The 23,079-nt window shown below is 34.3% G+C and overlaps 1 protein-coding gene across 1 annotated transcript in view; it reads left to right on the forward strand.

Moving 5' to 3' along the window:
- The window catches only part of LOC145254792 (mitochondrial Rho GTPase 1-like), a 105,503-nt gene that overhangs the window by 53,160 nt on the left and 29,264 nt on the right, over positions 1-23,079 (forward strand). The window contains exons 3-9 of the mRNA XM_080113578.1: positions 7,052-7,133; positions 9,392-9,435; positions 12,532-12,585; positions 14,402-14,512; positions 16,666-16,716; positions 20,308-20,409; positions 23,028-23,069. Coding sequence (XP_079969704.1) covers positions 7,052-7,133; positions 9,392-9,435; positions 12,532-12,585; positions 14,402-14,512; positions 16,666-16,716; positions 20,308-20,409; positions 23,028-23,069 — 486 coding nt within the window. The remainder of the gene's footprint in view (positions 1-7,051; positions 7,134-9,391; positions 9,436-12,531; positions 12,586-14,401; positions 14,513-16,665; positions 16,717-20,307; positions 20,410-23,027; positions 23,070-23,079) is intronic.

Below are 23,079 nucleotides of genomic sequence, written 5' to 3' on the forward strand. Positions count from 1 at the left end.
AAAAATATTTAGTTGTCAAAGGTCAACTAAAGATAAATTTGTCCGTAGAGCTCTGTATAAAACATGTTAAATTGTGTTTGTACTGTAATTGATTGAGAAAATACTGTCTGTGAATTTTTAATTTTAGAAAATAATCACTTTATACCAAACACTTAGTTTAAAGCAAACTTAGTTAAAAAAGTTTTATTTGAAGTTTTATTTTAAGTGACTTGAGTGAAATTCAAATATATTTTTTATTTATTTATTTTTTTATTTTGACGAAGAAATCATCTTTGCTTAGTTTACGATTTTGTTTTTTCTATAATCAATTATAAAGTTTGAAGTACCGTATTATGTCAGTTTTATATATATATTTTTTAATTTTTTTTTATTCAATTTTCACCCCAAACAAGGCAAAGTGCCACTTTGAAGCAGGGGCTATTATCAGGGACTTAATTAGCAGGGTCATTATGAAGGGAGATGAGTAGAAAGATGTTTGTTAACATTACACTTGAACTTCTGCATATCAGTGCAGTTGGGAAAGCAGAATCCCGGAAGAGAGTTCCAAAGACCCGCAGTTCTGGGGAAGAAACTATTGGAGTAAAAGGCTTTCTTGCACCTAGTGATCTCTACTGTAAAGGGATGAGACTTAGTAGCTTGTCGGGTTTGTCGGGGGTAGTTACGTTGGAGGTACAAGTGTTTGCAGTTCATCATGCATTCACCATTAAAGTATTTGTAGAACAGGCAGAGGGATGCAACATCTCGTCGATGGGACAGAGGCTGAAGCCTAGATGACAGTTCAGGACCTATCAGGTTGGTGACTCTCTTTTGAACCCTGTCCAGGAGCGAGAGACAAGCAGCAGATGCACCAGCCCAGATATGACAACAGTACTCCATACATGGGCGAATGGTGGCTTTATAGAGGTATAGGATACTGTCAGGCGTAAGTAGTTTTCTAGCACGGTAGAGGGAGCCCACCTTCCTTGCAGCAGCCTTGGCAATGCTCTCAATGTATCTATTCCAGTTCATATTCCCTGTAAACGTTAGGCCGAGGAGTTTAAAAGAAGTACTTTCAGGCAATGTGTTCTTGGCCATTGCTTTTGGTGGTAGAGAAGGTTTCTTGTAGTTATTGAAGGAAACAAGCTTAGTCTTAGCAGCATTGAATGTGACTATCCATTTTTGTCCCCATTCCACTACAGATTGGGGGTCATCCTCTAGTGTTTCTGCCATTTCTTTGGATATGTGTTCATTTGTTTTCCCTTCATATCTGTTATAATATAAAATATACACACACGTAAATTTTCCAGTTAATGAAAAAAAAAAAAATCATTAAGAAATTTACATGGAGTGTTTGAACCTACAGACTACATCATGCAAAAAAAAAAAAAAACCAAACCCAAAAACACTTAAATTTTCAAGTCTTATAAAATTCTTCGTACTAAACCTTGATGTTATTGTTTCCCCCCCCCTTTCCTTTTGCAAAAGATTATCATGTTCTACAAGTCAAAAACAATTTTTCTCTACAAAACAACCAAACTAAACACCATGAATAAATATTTGAAGATATAAAGAACTTGAAGCATAATAACTTTTTTCCAAAATTAGTAGATTCGGCCTTAAGAGGGTTGATATGGTCTAAAATGGAACAACTAAACCAAAAGTCACTTCTTGTTTCCAGTGTAAACAATAAGAATAGCAACAATCTTGGTTGGAGTTAGCAACTCAAAAATTGTCAGAATGAAAGAGGCGAGAAATAATTAGCGATATCTTGTTGTATTGTCCATTTTTTATTACCTTTATTCATTTCAAGACTTGCTTCCATCTAGACTTTGATATTATAGAAATGACTTCACTCATCAAGGCCAAAAGGCAGCTCCAGGGTTAATCAGATGGAATGATTATCTGTTTAAATGATGAAGAATATTATGAGAGGATTGAAAGTGATGAATGCAATGAACAAAATTTATTTATGGACATTAGATTTGAAGATAACCCTGTTGTAGTCTGAAGAAAAGCAGTTACATGGCAATGTGTTCCACAGATGGAAAGTTCTTAGACACTCTATTCGTTGAAATTTCATTTGATATTAATTGATTAGGCTCCACTGTCCTATAAATAGGTCACCAAATAATATTTTTTAAATCTATAAATTAATACAGATTAGTACTGATTACTGCATAATTTCTCTGAAGAAAGAATAAAATTCATCTTTATTCATTAACTTCTCTCCAAGAATTGTTGGAGGCCTTTTAAAAACTCTTGTGAATTTTGTTAAAATTCTATTTGTCGATGATGTATAAACTCTATAAGTTTTGCAATATTAAACCATTAACTTATTGTCAAAAATGTAATGTAGTTTTTTTGTGTGAACTGCTTTGCTTCTTACCATAATGTGTAAATTTTATCTTGAATGTATAGCATCTTGATTTATAAAATATTTTACATGTACCCTGTGTCCTATTTAAAAGAGTCAGTACTTTGCTTTCTTAATAAAATAATTTTCAATTTGTGTTTTCTAACCAATCTTTAGTCATTACACAAAGTTTTAACTCTATAGTAAAAACATTAACTACCCAGTTTTTTTTGTTTTTTTTTTTTACAAGGTAGTCACCACTTATCAAGGCCCGGAAGCCACTCAGTGATAAGGGTTATTGCGTGTACAGTAATCAATGGGATAGTATCGCAGTAATCATTAATATTAGAGATTTGATAAAGTGTCTTACTTAAGGGGGCGGTTCATCAGGAATTTGTTTATGTTGGACTTGAAGACATCCAGGTTGTAGGCAAACGCAAGAGAGTTCCACAGGTGTGCACTTCTAAGAAAGAAGCTTTGTTCATGGAATCTACTTTTTGGTTTTGGCACAGATAAAAAGTTGGGAAAAGTTTTGACAGTGGTTTCAGCTAGACGGCTGTTTATCATGAAAGATTGGCGAGGGGGGAGGCAGAGATTGGAGCTCAGACGAGCACCTGCCATGAAAATAACGATAAAACAAAGACAGGCTCGCAACGTCTCTTCTGTGGGAGAGAGATTGCAGGGTAGAGAAAAGGGCATCCCCCACTAAACCACAAAGCCTATTTTGTACTCTGTCAAGGCAGGATAGGCTGTTTTTAGCAGCTCCTGCCCAGATGTGGCAGCAGTACTCCATATGAACATATTTAGCTCTTATATAGATAGAGAATTGCATCAGCAGTGAGATATCTTCTGGAGCGGTACAAGGATTCTACAATTTTTCCAGCAACCTTGGCAACTGACTTGATGTACGTGTTCCATTTCAGGTCAAGAGTAAAGGTCAAGCTCAGAAGCTTATCAAAACATGGAGCTTCCCCTAGACGAGAACCATCCATTTCAATTGATGCTAGATAGGGATCAGAGCGTTGATGATGTAAAGATAGGAGCTTGGTTTTAGATGCATTAAAGGTAACCAGCCACGTCTTCCCCACCTGTATCGTGCGCTCTAGATCAGAGGAGAGAGAATCAGAGAGAACTTTGTCATTTACAGCTTTAGATGTGTTGCCATAGATGGTCATGTCAACAAATGATTTAAGTATGTGTTTTGGGACATCATTGATGTAGATCAGGAAGAGAGTTGGGCCCAGGATGGAACCCTGGGGGACTCCAGCATTAATACTGTGGGCCTCTGATTTCTGACCATCAACCACTACTTTTATGAGCCTATCAGAGAGAAATGATTTAATTATTGAGAAAACATTTCCAGTTATACCATAGCTGGAAATCTTGTGAAGTAAGCCCTTATGCCATACCTTATCGAAGGCCTTTTATATGTCAAGAGCAATTGCCCTAGAAAGGAAGCCTTTGTCGAGAGATTCACTAATCCTATGAGATATAACCGTTAGCACATCTGCTACAGATCTTACAGAACGGAAACCATATTGCATGTCACTAAGGTTATTTCTGCTGAGGTGGTTGACTGCATCTCTATTTAATATGGATTCCAACAACTTACTCATGACACATGGGAGACTTATTGGTCTGTACTGAGAGGAAGATGACTTTTCACCTGTTAATTCTTAAATACGGGGCATACTGATGAGGTTTTCCAGGGTGTTGGGAAGCACTTCTCCTTAAGGCAACGCTTAAACAGTTTAGTAAGTATGGGGGCAAGTTCTGGTTGAAGCTTTTTCAGGACTGTAATTGGAATGCCGTCAGGACCAGTTGCTTTACTAGAATCAAGGTTCTTGATTAGCTTGGCGACCTCATGCACAGATATTTATATGTTGCATAGCGTGTTGTCTGTTATAGGAGGAAATACGGAGAGTTGATGGCCTTTGTTGCATAGGATAGAATTTGCTGCAAAGTTCTTGGCAAATAGTTTGGCCTTGTCTGATTTGACGAGATGACCTCAGGTCCATTGATGATGGTTCTGTTCAGGATCCTGTTTGCTATTTGCCAAAACTGGTGGGAACCAAGCCGCTGCTCAGCTACTTTGGATTTAACGGACTGAGCATATATCTCTCTGTTGCATTTTTTATTACTCTTTTACAGTGGTTGCTGGCAGTCCTGAAAGCAGCTTTAGTCTCAGTGCTCAGGTTAATGGGTTAAGCGTTCAGAGGAAGAAAGGAAAGTTTGCTGTTTGAAATATGTAATTTAAAAGATAACATGACACGAACAACTGCTGTCACTCATACCCTTCAAGACTCCTGATGCAATTCTCTACTTATATAAGAGTTGGATCTGTCATGCTGTCACATTTGCGGAGTAAAGTCAAAACCAATTTCACAATCTAGCAGTAGATGATTTATTTATTTATTTTTTACAGCCTTTTATCACAGAAGAGATTGTGCTTGCACAGTCTCCTCCACCACCTCGAAAGTGGATTGTGGTCTCGACAAGATAATTAAAATTGTCAGTAAAATTAAGGATATACTAAACACTGATATACACAATACAGCCGCAAGACTTGGCCCCTGTGCAAATAAGATTTTTGTGCACTTAGGATCTTTTTAATGCATTCAAATGATAAATTACTTTTGATTTGTGGAGGATTACAATAGATCAACCACTTTATCGTTATTGGCAGGGTAAGGATGAGGTTGCAATCTGTATTGATTGCACTTGTGCAGCCTTTTGCTGCCTCCAAAATAGATGGTGGTCTATCCAAGAGATAAAACTCACAACAAAAGTGAAGATATACCGAACACTGATATGTACAATACTGTTGTATGGTTGTGAGACCTGATCCCTGTGCAAAAAAGATCTTCACACATTCAAGGTCTTCGACTTGTACTACCTTGCAGGCATCCTACACCTGCATATTTCTAATCAAACTGCATCATCAGTGTAAGGTGCAACATCACCAGCATCACAGAAAGTCTCACCTGTTGGTTGGAGGAAGCGCAGAGGTGGCCAACTGAAAACTTGTATTGGAACAATAAAGACGGATATGGCTGGCTCCACTCATCTTTGGTGTTCCTTGTTGCAATTGAAAATTGCTGAAGTATGCCAAAGACATTGAAGATTGGCATGGTTGTATCGCTTGGAAGGTAGTGAACTCATTTGGAGTCGGCTCAACCCACTCCGAGTAGATACCATTGTAGAAGAGACATTGCTAATCTTTCTCTATTCTTATTTCCATTGGAAATGCTCGACTGAGCTCCAATCTCTAATCCCCCCCCCCCATGTATAAAACTTGCATATTATGAGAGTATCAAAAATAAGGAATTTAATGAATTAAGTTTGATATTTGTGGAGATGGTTTATGATGACTATTTGACATTGGAATTAAAGACAATTATGTTGTAATATGCGGAAAAGCAGCCCTGGAGCAATGTGTTTCACAAATGGGAAGCCCTGACAAAGAAGCTCTGTCTATGAAATTCCATTTGACACTAGGTACATGGATGGAGAAAGGAAAGTTTTTTTTTTGTTTTGTTTTTTTTATTCAGTTGTGATAAAAACACAAAGGAGGAACCAAAGATTGGAGCTCAGTTGAGCATCTTTTAAAAAAATAACAATAGAGTAAAGAGAGTGGCAATGTTTCTTCTGTGAGAAAGGGACTCTTAGGAACAGAAGATCCTCCCCCACTAGATTTCAAACTTATTTTGTATTCTGTCAAGGCAAGAAAAGCATGCTCTAAGTACTTCCCCATCTTGGGATGTATTTGACTCTTATACAGGTAAAGGATTGCATCAGAAATCAGGAACTTTCTGGAACAATAGAATGATCCAACCATTTTTACAACAAACTTAGCCATAAAGTTGACCTTGGGTTTATTTTCGACATTCTCATAACTATTACTTTCCTTATTTTGTCCTTTAGTTCTCACATTCCATGAGTGATGTTTTTGACAAAGGGGAAAGAATTGCTGTTTTCTAGGTCAGAATGTATCCATCTGACACTTATTGCTGGTTAGCTTTTGGATCTTGAAATAGTTAGTCCCCTGACAAAGGAGGGATTGGACCTAGTAATTCACCCCCTTTGTCCATTTGTTTGTTTGCACTTTTCTCAAGTTTGGATTTTTTTTTTTTTTAATTTTGCACAAACATTAGTCATGGTGAAAGTTAATTTTTGCCAGAACAGATTTTCCAGGATAACTACCCCTCCCCTCCCTCACAGGGGGCATTATAGGAATAAAATTGCCCCCAAATTGTTCATTTGTTCGCACTTTTCTCAATAGCCACACCATGGATTTTTTTTTTAATTTTGCACAAACATTAGTCATGGTGAAAGTAAATTTTTCACTTGTGGAGGGGAACCCTGCATACTTGGCTTATTTTTATTTATTTATAGCTCTTAAATGATTCATGCTTTCAAGATTTGTTTGGAGGGATTTCCATTAAGGAAAAAAAAACAAAAAAACACTGGATATAAGTCTTCCATTTTAGATCTGGAGTGAAAGACAATCCTAGGAGTATACTAAAACAAGAATCTTATTCAAAGAGAGAGAGAGAGAGAGAGAGAGAGAGAGAGAGAGCCTTTAATTTTACTAAGGCAAAACAGATCTGAGCATTGGTAGTGAAAGGTGAGAAATTTGAAGTAATACAGTTTTGAATAATCTATTTTATAGAAATCACATGTGCTTTTATTATACATAATTTTCTCTTTTATTTTCAGGTACCTCCCAAAGCTGAGGAAATTACTATCCCAGCTGATGTCACCCCGGAAAGGGTCCCAACACACATTGTGGATTATTCAAGTATGTTTGCCTTTTTATTTTTCTGCATCCTTCTATTTTTTTTCTTTCTTTTTCCCTATTTAACCATCGTCTCTCAAGATGGTAAGGACCCAATCAGAGAGCTTCAAGAAGTAGTTACTCCTTAGATACGTTGAGGTCAGAATGAACCCGAGCGGTCATGCCTGTCAGATTTTCAGTGCACAAGTAAAATAGAATTTATTCTGGACACAATATTAAACTGCTTCGGACATCATTGAACATGCTGTTCATCTTTACCCACACGACCATCCTGAAATCCATCTTTCTCAATCCGCTATACCTCTTCTGGTAAATAACTAGTTTTTAAAGGGATAAACAATTTGTTTTTGTTTTTTTTTTATTATAATGAGGAACCATTTTGATATAAAATCTATTTAATACAACGCATGTAACCTGAGAAATTTTTTTTTTTAAATTAACATGTAAATATGTAATGAAGAAAAAAAGTACTAAAACACTTTTTTATTTATTACTATGTAATGCTAAATTGATTTTAACACCAAAAAGTTATTCATATAGTAATCTTGAAAGTTATATAAAATAATAAATATATGTATATCACTGACTGACGTAAAAAAAATATTTAAAAATAAAATGTTTGATTTCAACGTTGCTTCACACAGTTAATGGTAACCGAATGGATACGGTCTTTGCTAATCAAGCTAGAGATGGCTTGTGTTGCCAGGTTCGAATCTGTCGACTGGTGTTAATCGTGACACTCTGCACTGAAGATTCCCAAAATGATGAAACACTAGTGTCTGTAGGTATTTAATTGTTATAGTAAATAATTATATATATACACCAGGTTAAAGGTATTCAAAAGTGATACCTAATGAATTTAACAAGGTTAATAAGAGTACTCAATAAAAATATATCTTGCTCTTCTTTTATTAATATAAACAAATTTATATGGTTGCGACACTGGACATGCTAATGTTTCGAATAAATGGTCGGTTAAAACTAGTCTTTGAGTCACCTATTTCTTGTCATTGCCAATCTTTGTATTTAAGAATAAAAGTTGTCTCAATTCGAATTGAATTGCCTGGTGCTATCTGATCATGTTAATTTCCTGACCTAAAATGCACTAAACGTTGATGTTATTATTTTGGTTTGTTTGTTGTTTGTTGTTTTTGTTTTGTTTTGTTTTTTTCTTAGCCTTTGCAAAACTTAATCATGTTCTGTAAAGTCAAAAACAATTTTCCTCTACGAAAGAACCAAGCCAAACTCCATGAATAAATATTTGTAGATATATATAAAAAAAAATTGAAGCATAAAAATTGTTTCCAAAATAACTGGATTCGGCATCAAATAACCTAAAAAGGATTGATATGCCGTAAAACAAAAGAACCAAAACAAATTTTAATCGCCTTCCTTCCATGTGATTCTGTGCACCTGTCATATTTGTATCGTTTGTGAAATTGGTATTTCGCACTGGTTCGCTAAGTTGGTCACGTGAAACACTGAAAGAAATTTTCTTATCGGAGAATAAAATTAAATTGAGAGACCATTATCACTTCTATTTTCTCTTGAGAGACAATCGATACCCCCTGTACAAGAGCATCTGTGTGTGTAATTGTGAAGCAAGGGTTGTGTAATCCCAACCACACCTCTTCTTGAATTGACACTGTGAATCCGATGGCAGGGACAGGTCCAGAATGACGAGATGAGCAGAGAGCACATACAGCACATGGTATTCCTAAATGGTCACCCATTTAGTACTGACCATTCTTAACATTGCTTAATATGACTAAAAATAACAATGTTTCACCATGTGCTACTTCACTCAACAACTTTGTTATTCCTAACCTTGTGTGCCGTGAATTTTTTCTCCATCTTCTATGTTCAATTGGAATTGGACAGTAACGTTATTCTTTTATTGACAATCTGTTGAAGACAACAAATTGCAACAGGTTGTGGATTACTTGGCATTTTGGCTAGGAGCAAAGTGTAGTATCTGTTCTGATACTACACTTTTCCATCCTCGGTCAGTGGAGGGGAAATCCTTCATGACAGACAATTTTTATTTTTGTTTCTATCCATAGTGCCCCTTTTGGGGAGCTGGATTTTCCCCACATTAAAAACTGACCTTGTGTCTAACTTTGCCCTCGTAAGGAGGCAATTAGATAAGAACAGGTTGCGGATCATGCTAGTATTCTGACGACACCAACATTGTGTGTAAAAACGATTGGTATGGACTTTTACACTTTATTAAATTGATTTCTTTCTTTTTTTTTTTCCAGATCAAGAACAAGATGAATCTGCTCTTATTGATGAAATCCAAAAGGTATGCACATATTTGTTTTTAATGGAGGTTTTTGATGATTCAGTCTGAAACGAAATTATTTTGATTTGTTGACTTATGGACGGGACTGTTTTCACCCCAAACAAGGCATACTGCCACTTTGATGTAAGGGGCTACTGTCTGGTACATAGTTACAGGAATACTATGTAGGGAGTTGAACTTCTGCATGTCAGTACAGTCGGTGAAGCATGAACCCAGAAGGGAATTCTAAAGTCTAGCAGTTCTGGGAAGGAAATTATTAGAGTAGAAGGCTTTCTGGCATCAGGGAATCCAGTAGCAAGACTGATTGTTATAATAATTGTAATTTGGTGGGAAGTAGAAAGTGCATCATGGGTATCAGCAGCCTCGTCACTCGCTTCCCCTCTATTTTGTCTTTTTGTCCTCACATTCCATACGCGATGTTTCTGAGAGAAGGGAAAGAATTGCTGTTTTTCTGGATTGCTGGCTGTGTTTTTAAGTGAATGGTGGTACTATGAAAGAGAGAAAGACAATGAGATATTTGCGCATTCTGAAAGTAACGCTCCCCCTCCAGCTATGGGTAAAATGGCAACCTGTCTTCAATGTAGAGTTATAGTCAATATTGTCTGCTCTTAACTTCTGGTTTCTGGTGTATGATGGTGACAAGCAAGATATGGTCCCTTTTGGTCAATGATTATATTCCTTTCAGGATAAGGTGAAAGTTCTGCTCTTTTTTCCCCTTATGTTAAGAATGTCTTTTTTGACCGTTTGACCATGTCTAATTATCCAGCCAGAAACCTGAAATCAAAATAAAAAAAGAAAAGCAGATAATCTTGATTATAATGAAAAATACACTTGGGGTTTATTTTCAGCAGCCCCCGTTAGTTTTGCTTCTCTTTAGTTTTCACATACTGTAATGTAGTCGTCACTGTCAGCATATTAATGACTCGTGTATAATGTTGTCACCATTTAAGCTGTGGCATGTGTGATGTCACAGAATGAAATGCATATATATATATATATATATATATATATATATATATATATATATATATATATGTGTGTGTTTTAAGAAAAATAGAAAAACCGAATGAAATTATTAAAAAATCAACGTTTCATTCGGTTTTTCTATTTTTCTTAAAACATAACGTCAACCACCGCTGGTATTTTTTCATTCCTTATATATATATATATATATATATATAGCCAGTAGAGTTTAGTTTCCTAGAAGTACATCCAATGAAACAACATGTGTCTACCAAAATAGTGCTCAATGAGTGAACAGAGCAGGTATATTAATTTTATTTATACAAACATTAATGGCTACATATGTGCATACATGTTTCTGTAATCACCCACGTTGGGGGATTACAGAAACATGTATGCACATATGTAGCCATTAATGTTTGTATAAATAAAATGTGTATATATATATATATATATATATATATATATATATATATATATTATTTTTAAAATATAATTATCCACTGGCACGTGCCTCATTGTCACGACCCATGTCGGAGTACCAGATTGGTTAAAAGGGAAAAATTATTCCCAACTCGCATTTAGATAAAAATGCACTTTCGTAAATGATTGAATTCATTCCAAACATATCGCTAAAACCAAAATAAACAACATATATATATATATATATATATATATATATATATATATATGCATCAAGACCGAAGGAAAAGAGAAGAGAATAAAAAAGGAAGGTATGCGTGGCCAAGCTTTTTTTTTGAGCATCAACATTTTCTCTGAGTGAACGCAAAACACAACTGCAATATTTGAATTTGGGCTGACTTATATTTTTTTTACAAAGTAGTTACCACTTATCAAGGCCTGGGGGGCACTCAAGGATAAGGGTTAATGGGGGGAAAATATTGTAGTAATCATTAGTAGTGGGAATTGGGTAAATTGGATTACTTAAGGGGATGGCTCATCAAGAACTTGTTTATGTTGGACTTGAAGACGACCATATTGTAGTCAGCCGGAAAGCAGAGAAACGGAAGAGTATTCCACAGGCATGCAGTTCTAAGAAAGAAACTTTGTTCATGGAATCTACGTTTTGGTTTAGGCACAGATAAAGAGTGGGGGAAATTATTGATAGTGGTTTAAGCTAGATGAGTTTTTCTTGTGAAAGTCAGGCCAGAGGGGCGCCATAGATTGGAGCTCTAACGAGCACTTGGCATGAAAATAACAATAAAGCAGGGACAAGCTGGCAACATCTCTTCTCTGGAAAAGAAGTTGCAGGGAAGAGAAAGGGGCATCCCTCACTAGGCTACAAAGTCTACTTTGGACTCTGTCAAGGCAGAATAAGCTGCTTCTAGGAGCTGCTGCCCATATGTGGCAACAGTACTTCATCCTTGGACGTACTTAGCTCTTATACAGATAGAGGATTGCATCAGCAGTGAGATATCTACAGAAATGGTAGAACGATCCCACCATTTTTCCAACAGCTTTGGTGACGGATTTACTACTGAGAATAAAGAGTAGAAGACACTTGGCGATTTGGAAGGTAGGCTTGACAAGCAGGTGAGTCCCCCTCCCCCACTCCCATCGAAAGCAAATCGGCCGACTTGCGAGTCCTAAAGAGAATTACTGCAACACGTCTTATTGTAGCTAAAAACACACAAAAAAATGGCAACTTGCATCGGAAACAGAACGAAATAAATAACCTTTTTCTTTCATCTAAAAAGTGCGTATCCAAGTTTTTTTGTTTTTTTTAGTCTCTAAATACAATGTTTGGTTTATTTTTAAAAGTAGTAACAATGTTAGATAAAGGGGGAAGAATTTTTATATCAACTGTTTTAAGTGAACGGTGTGTGAATATTTTCAATCCTCTCATAATATTCATCATCATTCAAGTCTCAATCTAACCATTTCATTAATCTTTAATTATCCTCAAATGCTTTTTATCCTTTATAAGTGATTACATGCTAGTAAAGGAAAAGTTTTTTTGTTTTTTAATCATAATTTAAAAGTTAATAAATAGATTGTGAGATTGAAATGGCTTTTTTTAAAATCTAAAACAAGTAGTGGTATAACGATATATGAAATAATGCAAAATAAGATGGTCATATTTAAAAAAAAATATTTGTTTTCTTATTTCAGGCGAATGTAGTTTGTGTTGTATATTCTGTAGAAGATGAAGACACAATTGAACGGGTAAGATTTAAAAAAAAAAAATTAAAAAAAAAATTTTTTTTCCTTGCATACCTTCTCGCCTCATTTACATTTTTCTCTACTTTAAAGATTACATATCGTGTTAGTGTTTTCTTTTTAACTTTTCTACAAAATATAAGTTATGTCAGGCAGTATATTAATTATTTACTTATTATTATACTAATTATATATTTATCATATATAATGTAATAAAATTGAGCTGAAAAATAAATTTTCAATCGTAACATAAACCTATCTAGATTTAAAAAAAAAAAAAAAAAAAAAAAAAAAAAGGCTCTACCCGAATAAAAATAGTAAATTCACAAAGGAACTTTATTACATTATCACGTTTATAAGGGTTGTTTTTTTTTTTTTTTTTTTTTTACATAGGCATCACCACATTATCAAGGCCCAGAGGCCACTCAAGGATAAGAGTTAAAGAGTGTACAGTAGAAATTGGACAATATAGTAATCATTAGTAATGAAAATTTGGTAAATTTGATAACTTATATGGAACGGCTCATCAAGAACTTATTTACTTTAGACTTGAAGACAACCATATTGTAGTCAGCAGGAAAACGGAAGACAATTCCACAGGCGTGCAGTTCTAAGAAAGAAGCTTTGTTCATGAAATCTACGTTTAGGTTTAGGCACAGATAAAGAGTGGGGGGAATTATTGATAGTGTTTACAGCTAGACGAGTGTTTCTTGTGAAAGTTTGGCAAGGGGGGACCATAGATTGAAGCTCAGTCGAACACTTTCCATGAAAATAACGATACATCAGAGACAAACTCGCAACATCTCTTCTGTGAGATAGAGGTTGCAAGGAAGAGAAAAGGACATCTCCTACGAGACTACGAAGTCTATTTTGAACTCTATCAAGGCAGGACAAGTCCTTTCTAGCAGCTCCTGCCCAGATGTGGCAACAGTATTCCATCCTTGGACGTACCTGGCTCTTATATAGATAGAGAATAGCATCAGCAGTGAGATATTTACCGGATCGATAGAAAGATCCCACCATTTTTCCAGCGGCCTTGGCAACAGATTTGATGTACGTGTTCCATTTAAGATCAGGAGTAATGGTCAAGCCCAGAAGCTTGTCAAAATTTGAGGCCTCCTGAAGACGAGAGCCATTCATTTCAATTGATGCCAAATGTGGATTAGAATGTGGGTTACTCCGCTTTCTCTAACCCTTATTGACTTGATAATGTAATAAATTTCCTGTGTAACTTTACTATTTATTTTAACTTATTTTATATTAATTACATATTTATTATATTATTATATTTATTATTAATTATATATTAAATATATGTCAGGGTTGTGTTTTCCATGATAGAAGCGTTGATCAAATTTGAAAATAAGATAAATATGAAATACGACTGGACGAATTAGTTCAACCAGATTACAACGGGTTAATGTATTTTGGTTAAAATTGGAATAAGGATTCTAGACATAAAGTTTAGTAGCATTATCTTGATTTTAATCTTTGTAAGGAGACAGAAAAGTGTTGAACCTTTTCATTCTCAAAGCTACATGTCAAATATACCCGGTAAACCGAGTGTAAGAGAACTACAAACAATTGCACTCGAAGGAATGGTTAGAATTTTAAAAAGGTCTCTTGGTTGGAGTAAGTGAAATAGTAGGTGAATGTCTAGCATCCTGTAGGATGCCCCATCCCTATTAAAACAAAACGATTAGAAAATTAAGACGCATTAAATTTTTTCACTTTATTTCTCTCTTATATAAATAATTGAATGATGAACAAAAAAAGAAAAAAAAAAATCGATGGTGCTGACGTTAACTCTAAATTCTTGCAGATAACAAGCCACTGGTTGCCGTATATTCGCAGCACGTTGGGAGAGAATCACAAAACGCCAATTATTTTGGTCGGGAACAAAGCAGATCTTATGGAATATACCAATATGGAGGTGAGTGATTTCATTCAAAATATATCAATGTTTTTTTCTTTTCTTTCTTTTTTTTTTTTCAAGTTATTATACTAATATACTGAAACAAAAATTCTTTTAATTTAAGGATTCAAATTTTGTTGAAAATTTAAAGAGATTCTATAGAGACGTTCAGATCAACATGGTACTTTCGGTTTCAAACTGGGAGAGCAGTACCAGATGGGGAAAAATACTGGGTTTTCATGAGTTTGAATTATATTGAAAAACCGCTCATTGGCTTTCATCAGCCAATGAGAGTCAATGAACTTATGTAATGTTATCTATACTCCTATAAATTTGGGTTTTTTGTTTTTTTGTGCATTGATATTCATATTAAAAACCCTTTTTTTCTATCTATTCAAAAAAAAAATTCAACTTTGTTATATATGGGTTGCAGAATTGCATTCATCTGCAATAGATCTAGATAATTTGCATATTCTTTTAAACATTCATTAGATTTTTGGTTTTCTTATGATCAGAGTAACACGAGATCATGCAAAGCAGACGACTGATGTAATACGGAAGCAAACAAATAATTTAGTTCATGGTTTCGTATTTGGTTATACTGAGCAGAAGATAACTCTGAGTACAATGGTCAGGGCAATCACCCAATATGAGCACTGCTCGGACAGAAACTGCAACCTACTGTCTGTATAATTGCAACGAAAGCTACGGCAATGCATCAGGCTTTTTATTCGAGAAATAGCGCGAATAGGGTTCTGAATCGGAACACCTCGCTTGGTATGGATGAGCAACAATGAATTCATAAATGTCTCGAGGGAGAGAGATAGATGGAGAGCCGTAGTCATCAATGCCTCTACCAGGCAGGACCCCACTTGGTGATAATGGTGATGATTTTTTTTTTTTTTAATTTGGTTTTCTTGTGAATACGTAAGTTTTTAAGATTTGTATTAGTAATGCAATGTACAAAAATGTTGAAGTTATCCATTTTAAAAACACAGAAAATCTATTGTAAAAAGGTTTAAAATCATCATCAAAAATTAAAGCATAAACCGATGACCAGTTGAACCAGGGGAAATGTCTAGGGAGTATCAACTTAACAGACAATCCACAGTTGCATATATTTCCCTATTAAGAATGATGACAATATTAGGGTTTTGCAGCTCCTGCAGGAAGACATCCACATCCTCCTACATACAGTGCTTGGTATACCCAACTGGTCACCCATCTGGTACGCACCAGGCTCAACATTACTAAACTTTGGTGATCTGATGTGATTGTCATATATCTTATGATCACAACAGCTATTATATAAATCTCACCTATCTGTTTAGATGTATGTATGTTTGTATGTCTGCCTAAAACTTTTGACAAAGACAACGGATTTTCACGAGATCGGTATCGTTTTGAAGCTCGACCCTTCGGACGACAAATATAAAAAAATTGGCTAAAGACATTAATTCCTTCACCCTCAACTGGGCACTTTCCTACAAGGAAAAGGGTCACTTTTTTTGCCAATATTTTTGAAAATCATTGCCTCTTTTCGATTGACTAGCCTTAATTTAAACTTTCACCACTTTCGGTTTGGCAATGGATGCAACGGCGAAGACGTCACTTTTTTTTTTTTTTTTTTCCACATGTATTTTTCCGTCTTTCATGGTACGAGTTTGAACCTACCTGCCTACTACCAGTTTTTTTTTTTTTTTCTTTTTCAACACACACCTCCAAACAGCCGCGCAATGCCGGGCACCCAGACTAGTTTATTATAAAATGAAGCTTTTGCGTGAATGGTGCCCAAATCGTTGTATAATGAATTGTAAATCTTTCAACCTAGACTGTTATTGTAGCTGAATTATTTCGTATGATACTATTTTCAATCATTTGTTCGGTATAATAGGAAGTAGTCTTTATTTCACTGACATATTTTGTGATAGTTAAGTTTTAATAGATGCTTTGGTTTGCTTCGCAGCCGGATTTATGCATGTATCCATATTTTTTTCAGCAAAATTAAAAACTTGGATTCATTTTGCTACACTGTTTTCTACCAGCTTGTTAATACATAAGTGTGATTGTGATTAGTTTTTTTTAATGATTTTTTTTTTTTTTTTTACCTCTTGTAATTACTGCACGTCACTTATTTGAAACGACTAATCATTTTTAAATTTCTTTTCCAGGGTATCCTGCCTATTATGAATGATTTTGCTGAAATAGAAACGTGTATAGAGGTAAGAAAAAAAAAATGTTTGATAATCTCTGGAAAAATATTTTATAGTCTTTATTAATCTCATGCTTTTTCTAGCAGTCAATCAAAAAAAAAAAAAATAAGGTTGTACTTTTTTTAGGCAATTATGTGTGTGTGTATATATATATATATATATATATGTTTTTATAGGGGTTTTTAACATTGAAATTTTACTACTATTAAAAAGGCATACTATTTGATCTGCCTATGAATCAGTAAAGAGAGAAAATAAAGGGATAAAAACTATACAGTAATAAATATAGATATATTCATTTATTTAATAAGGGTATACATCAATTGGGGGTTTTGGGTAAAAAAGAACTCTTTATGCGATGGTATTTCGAAGCTTAATGCTTCTCATCAGAAGAGTAGAGAAGATGAAACTATCGCTAGATGTCGCATCCTCATTATGCTACCTTCGATTTCTTTCTTTACTGACTCCAATATAAGCTCCAAAACAAGTTGTTGAGCTTTGCATTATCTCGATAAGTCTCCTCTTAAAGAATTGATGTTATTCTTTTCCTTTAACTCCCCCATTTATATATATATATATATATATATATATATATATACATATACTAGCAAAAGTACCCGTCGTTGACTGGGTTCAAAAACAGCCCACAGAAAATGGACTTTGATTTATGAAAGTATGATAGATTATGAAAAGGGTTGTAAAGAGATAGCTTCGAATTTGGAGGTATCAAAACCAAAGCAAAATATGATGAAAGTAAAAATAAAATAGATAAACCCCATAATTTATTATGCATTACCTGTTCACACTGAAACACTTATCACAATATTCTGTGGATCTATATTAAAAAACCTTGTAACATATTTCCATTCTATGGAGGTCGGGCGCGAACGAACACCCTATAATTTTATTATACCATATTTCTTCAAGTGAAACATAATTATCAAAGTATACTTACGCAGATAGATATGAAAAGTCTTTATTAAAGTTTGTGCCTATTTCCATTCTATGGAGGCCAGGCACGAACGCAGACCCCACAATTTATTTATATATATATATATATATATATATATATATATATATATATATATATATATAAAGCATAAGCTGCTGGAAGCTGCTTATCCTGCCATGACAGTTCTCAAAATAGACTTTGTAGTGGGGGATGCCCCTTTTCTCTTCTCTTCAACCTCTTTCCCACAAGAAATGTTGCGAACCTGCCTCTGCTTTATCGTTATTTGGAAAGTGATCGTCTGAGCTCCAATCTATGGTCCTCCCTGTCCTGACCTTCATGAAAAACACTTGTCTAGCTGAAACCACTATCAATAATTTCCCCCACTCTTTATCTGTGCCTAAACCTAAACATAGATTCCATGAACAAAGCTTCTTTCTTAGAACTGCACACCTGTGGAACACTCTTCCATTTTCCTGCTTTCCGGCTGACTACAATATAATTGTAAAGTCCAACATGAACAAATTCTTGATGAGCTATCCCCTTAAGTAATCCAATTTACCAAATTTCCACCACTAACGATTATTACGACATTTTCCCCTTGACCACTGTACATTCATTTACTCTTATCCTTGAGTGGCCACCAAGCCTTAATACATGGTGACTCTTTTGTAAAAAAAAAAGTGAACACGTGTGTTCTGGAATGTTCATTAGTGCTGTTGCGAGATAATCAATTGTTCTTCACAGTTCATTAATGTTCATGGTGAAATTAAGTTAAGCTTACCTCAAATATTTGCGCATGTGTACTGGCGGAAAATTGTTCTTTGCCTGCTGTGGAGAATGGGGGGGGTCCTGGATATGACCTTAAACTATATCCGATGGTGAGGCCCCAGCTTGCGGGCTTTGTGGAGTGTGGAGCCACCCTTTAATTGCCATTGCTCCCAGGTCCACTCTGACCCGGAGTGGTTGTACCTGTTAGGGTCCCAACTATGGGTTAAGTAGAAATCGACTTTAAAAAAAAACAAATATATTCTATTAAAAAATTCTTCTAAATCACTGGATTCGGCATTAAATAACCTGAAAAGGGTTAATATGCTGTAAAACAAACAACCAACCATATTTTGTGGAGGTGAAGAGTGAGGGATAACAGAAGGTGTCAATCTACAATAAAACGAAAGAAATCTTGAATTATATTTTTAAACAGGCCTAGTAATAGATTTCAGTTTCTTGTACATAAAATGCATTATAATTCAAGAGATTATATGCGCATTTACTGCAGATTACTCGGAAACCATTAATTTCTGCAGATTTTCAATAGCATATTCTGATTCTTTGCACAAAAATACACTTATATGGCAAATTTCATCGCTTAGTTTTGCATTTTAACAAAGATATAACATTTTTATGGAAAACATGTAAAAAATATAACGAAATGCATGTTTGCAAAAAGAGATATACAAACATGCGAGGCACAAAAATATTCATAACTGCCTTAATTTTAGTCAAATTTAAAAAAAATTTTTAAATTCTAAGGTCATCAAGCTTTTTATGTTTATGCCATTGAAATATTTTAAACAATTTCACTTTTTTTCATGTGTATTGCTATTTTCTACCATTAAGAGTATTACTTGCAATCTTCGGACCACTATTCTCATCTCGAGTGTCATTTTCATAATGTTTCGGTCAATGTAACCTCCGACCTTATTCGGGTGTATCTTATCAAACTTGGCAATCTACATGGAATTTTATCTGCAAGATTAATAGAAATAATATAGATTAAGACTAAGTACAAAAAAAACATAATAAATTTGAGTATATTTTAATTAGAAAATACACACGTTATTAAATATTCCTTAATTATAAATCATTTGAACTTTAGCAATCTGGATAAATGCAACATCTGCAGATTTAATCAACATTTATTAGTATTATTTTTAATTTTCGTACTACTATTCTCATCTTGAGTGCCATTTTCACAACATTTCAGTAGATGTAACCTGTGACCTTCTTCAGATGTATCTTGTTGAACTCTGGAATTTGGACATAATTTTAAGTGGAACCCTTTATTTACTTCACGTGAATAGCGTGTTCTTGTTCTATCAGCCATGGCTGGATAGAGGTCCTAAGTAATTTGCAATTGTGTTTTTCAGTCACCCACACTGAGAATTGAACCTTCAACCTTCAGGAGAATATCACTTTTACAATTGTTTTTTTTTTTTTTTTTTCAAGTACTCTAACCATTGTGCCACAGGTCCCTGTATACAGAACTAGAAGTCTTGCCATAGTGTTTACATCCATTGAAATCAGAAATAATGCTGATATCAAATGTGTTTTAAAAAAAACAAAACTTTTTTCTTTTTTTTTTTTAAACTTGAACAGGGGGTCACCTTTTATTTCTCATTTCTTATGCAGGTTTAGATTTTAACATTGAACTCTAAGTTTTTTTTTTTCCAACATAGTTTTTATTTTTATTTATTTATTTTTTTAACTGTTTTTATGTTTTTTTTGTGTAGATGCAAAAATAAAAAAAAAACAAAGAAACAAATCGTCAACTTGTCTTATTGAATTGTGAATTGCTGATGTCTAATGAATTAATCTTTCGGCAACTGTAATTGATTATTTGTTTTTTTTTTTTGTTTTTTTCATTCTAGTGCTCTGCTAGAACTATGAAAAATATCAGTGAGCTGTTTTATTATGCTCAAAAGGCTGTGCTTCACCCAACTGCTCCTGTCTATAACGCCGAGGAAAAAGAAGTAAGTTTTAGTTTAATATGGTGTTTTGTGGTGTTTCTTTTTTCATTTTACTTTTTATTTATCCCCTCCTCCTTGTTGCTCTGAAGTGAAGCGACTTTATTGTCCATTTGTTGAATGTCTGTTGATAAAGGACCTTGGCCTTAATCGGACTAGGAATAACAAAAAGGAAATGCTCCCCATGATTAAATGTGGTTACATAGGTGACATGCTGGTTACAGACATAAAAAATTTTAAGCATCTTTGTTTGTCTAAGCATGAAATGACACTCCCTCTCGGCCAATCCAAGCCGAATGCCCTTCTTGCTTGGTCATGGTCATAGTTGTGGCATTCACACCGGGTCTGTTATTTCCAACAAGTTCATTACGTCTCAAACACTAGCTGACCAGGCACAGCGATTCAAGGCTGCTTCCGTCATAGGTGTAAGTCATTTGCGGTTCCAATGATGCACTCTAAAAAGATGCCCAGAACTAGTTCAACATCCTGCTTCACTGTTCTGAGCCAGGTTCTGAGTTGGCTACTGCAACGTTTCTTCCAGCCTGATGGAGGTTTTTCCTTGGTGAATTATTTCCTTCTGTTGTCCTGGCTGGAAGGAGGAGGAGGAGAGAGAGTTGAGACGGTCCAGAGTATTGTACATCAAGCAGCCACAAACAATTTTCACTTTTTATGTAATATTAGCAGGCTGCACGGCGTTGCCCGATCATAAAATACGCTTAAATATGGTATTTTGTTTATGCAGATTCCGTATTTATTATTATAGAACCAGTTCTCTATTGGTCATTATATTGTACCCGATATATAGTAGTGCTTTAAAAAAAAACTTTGGTGCCATTAGCTAGAATTGAAACCCAAACATTTAGCGCTCCAGCTTTAGTCGCTACCGTTCGTGCTATCGTCAGGTAGATAAGAAATGGCTAAAAAAGAACCAACTTGAATTTATAAATGTTTATATATTTGCACATGTGTACAAGAACACTTTAAGTTGACTTATACCTGCCAAGTGGCAATTTTTTATATTCTGACTCCGTAGCAGCTATTTTTACCAGCTAAAACCCCATAAAAGAACATTTTAAAAAAATGCAATCATTTGATTTATCTCGTGCTGTTCTGAAAACAAATGTCGACAAACAGACAGACATAGTGAGTTTTATATATTAGATTTTGAATCAGCTTCTGCTGATATGTACTTAATTATTTCTTTTTTGTGCACAATTTATACATACACTAGTTGGATCCCATAGAAATTCAACAGTGCTTTCTCCACCAATCTACATAATTTACTGTTAAAAATAACATTCCTTTTGAAATAATTAATGCCTGTTGGGCTCAGTACTATTAAAAAATGATCATTTTGTCTTCCATAAAAATATATTTTTTCTTATCAACTAATTATTCTTGAAATAAAATGAATAATCCTTAAAATCAGAACTTCGTAAAATGTATTTTTTAAACTTTATACGCTTTTAATTGATGGGACTAGAATTTGATTTGGGGGCAATTCTTTTTTAAGATGGGTAAAATTATAATTTTTTTTTTTTCAGGTTAGCTATATCAGATTAGTTATCAATAAACACCTTTGCTGATCAGATGATGTCGTGTTTATAAAAGTGTGTGAAAAGAGATATGTACAAATATTAAATCCCAATGTGTATAATTAATTAGATAGAAAAAAATTGAAACGAACATGTAAACACGTGTCATTACGAAACATGTAAACACGTGTCATTAGGAACCATGTCAAAAAAAAATGTAGCATTAGGAACCATGTCAAAAAAAAATGTAGCATTAGGAACCATGTCAAAAAAAAATGTAGCATTAGGAACCATGTCAAAAAAAAATGTAGCATTAGGAACCATGTCAAAAAAAAATGTAGCATTAGGAACCATGTCAAAAAAAAATGTAGCATTAGGAACCATGTCAAAAAAAAATGTAGCATTAGGAACCATGTCAAAAAAAAATGTAGCATTAGGAACCATGTCAAAAAAAAAATGTAGCATTAGGAACCATGTCAAAAAAAAATGTAGCATTAGGAACCATGTCAAAAAAAAATGTAGCATTAGGAACCATGTCAAAAAAAAATGTAGCATTAGGAACCATGTCAAAAAAATGTAGCATTAGGAACCATGTCAAAAAAATGTAGCATTAGGAACCATGTCAAAAAAAAAATGTAGCATTAGGAACCATGTCAAAAAAAAAATGTAGCATTAGGAACCATGTCAAAAAAAAAATGTAGCATTAGGAACCATGTCAAAAAAAAAAATGTAGCATTAGGAACCATGTCAAAAAAAAAATGTAGCATTAGGAACCATGTCAAAAAAAAAATGTAGCATTAGGAACCATGTCAAAAAAAAAATGTAGCATTAGGAACCATGTCAAAAAAAAATGTAGCATTAGGAACCATGTCAAAAAAATGTAGCATTAGGAACCATGTCAAAAAAAAAATGTAGCATTAGGAACCGTGTCATTACGAAACATGTAAGAAAAATGTAGCATTAGGAACCATGTAAACCTGTGTTATTATAATCAAGTAAAATATTTTACTTGTGCTATTTTTTAAAGTGTAGAATTTTTTTTATTGTTGCTTTACTCTCATTTTTTATTTTTAAAAAATAATTTTTCAGCTCACAACGTCATGTAAAAAAGGTTTAACAAGGTTATTCCGGGTAAGTATTC

The sequence above is a fragment of the Euprymna scolopes genome, chromosome 30 (assembly GCF_053919585.1).
Source record: "Euprymna scolopes isolate OS-2025 chromosome 30, ASM5391958v1, whole genome shotgun sequence".
NCBI classification, from domain to species: Eukaryota; Metazoa; Mollusca; class Cephalopoda; order Sepiida; family Sepiolidae; genus Euprymna; species Euprymna scolopes.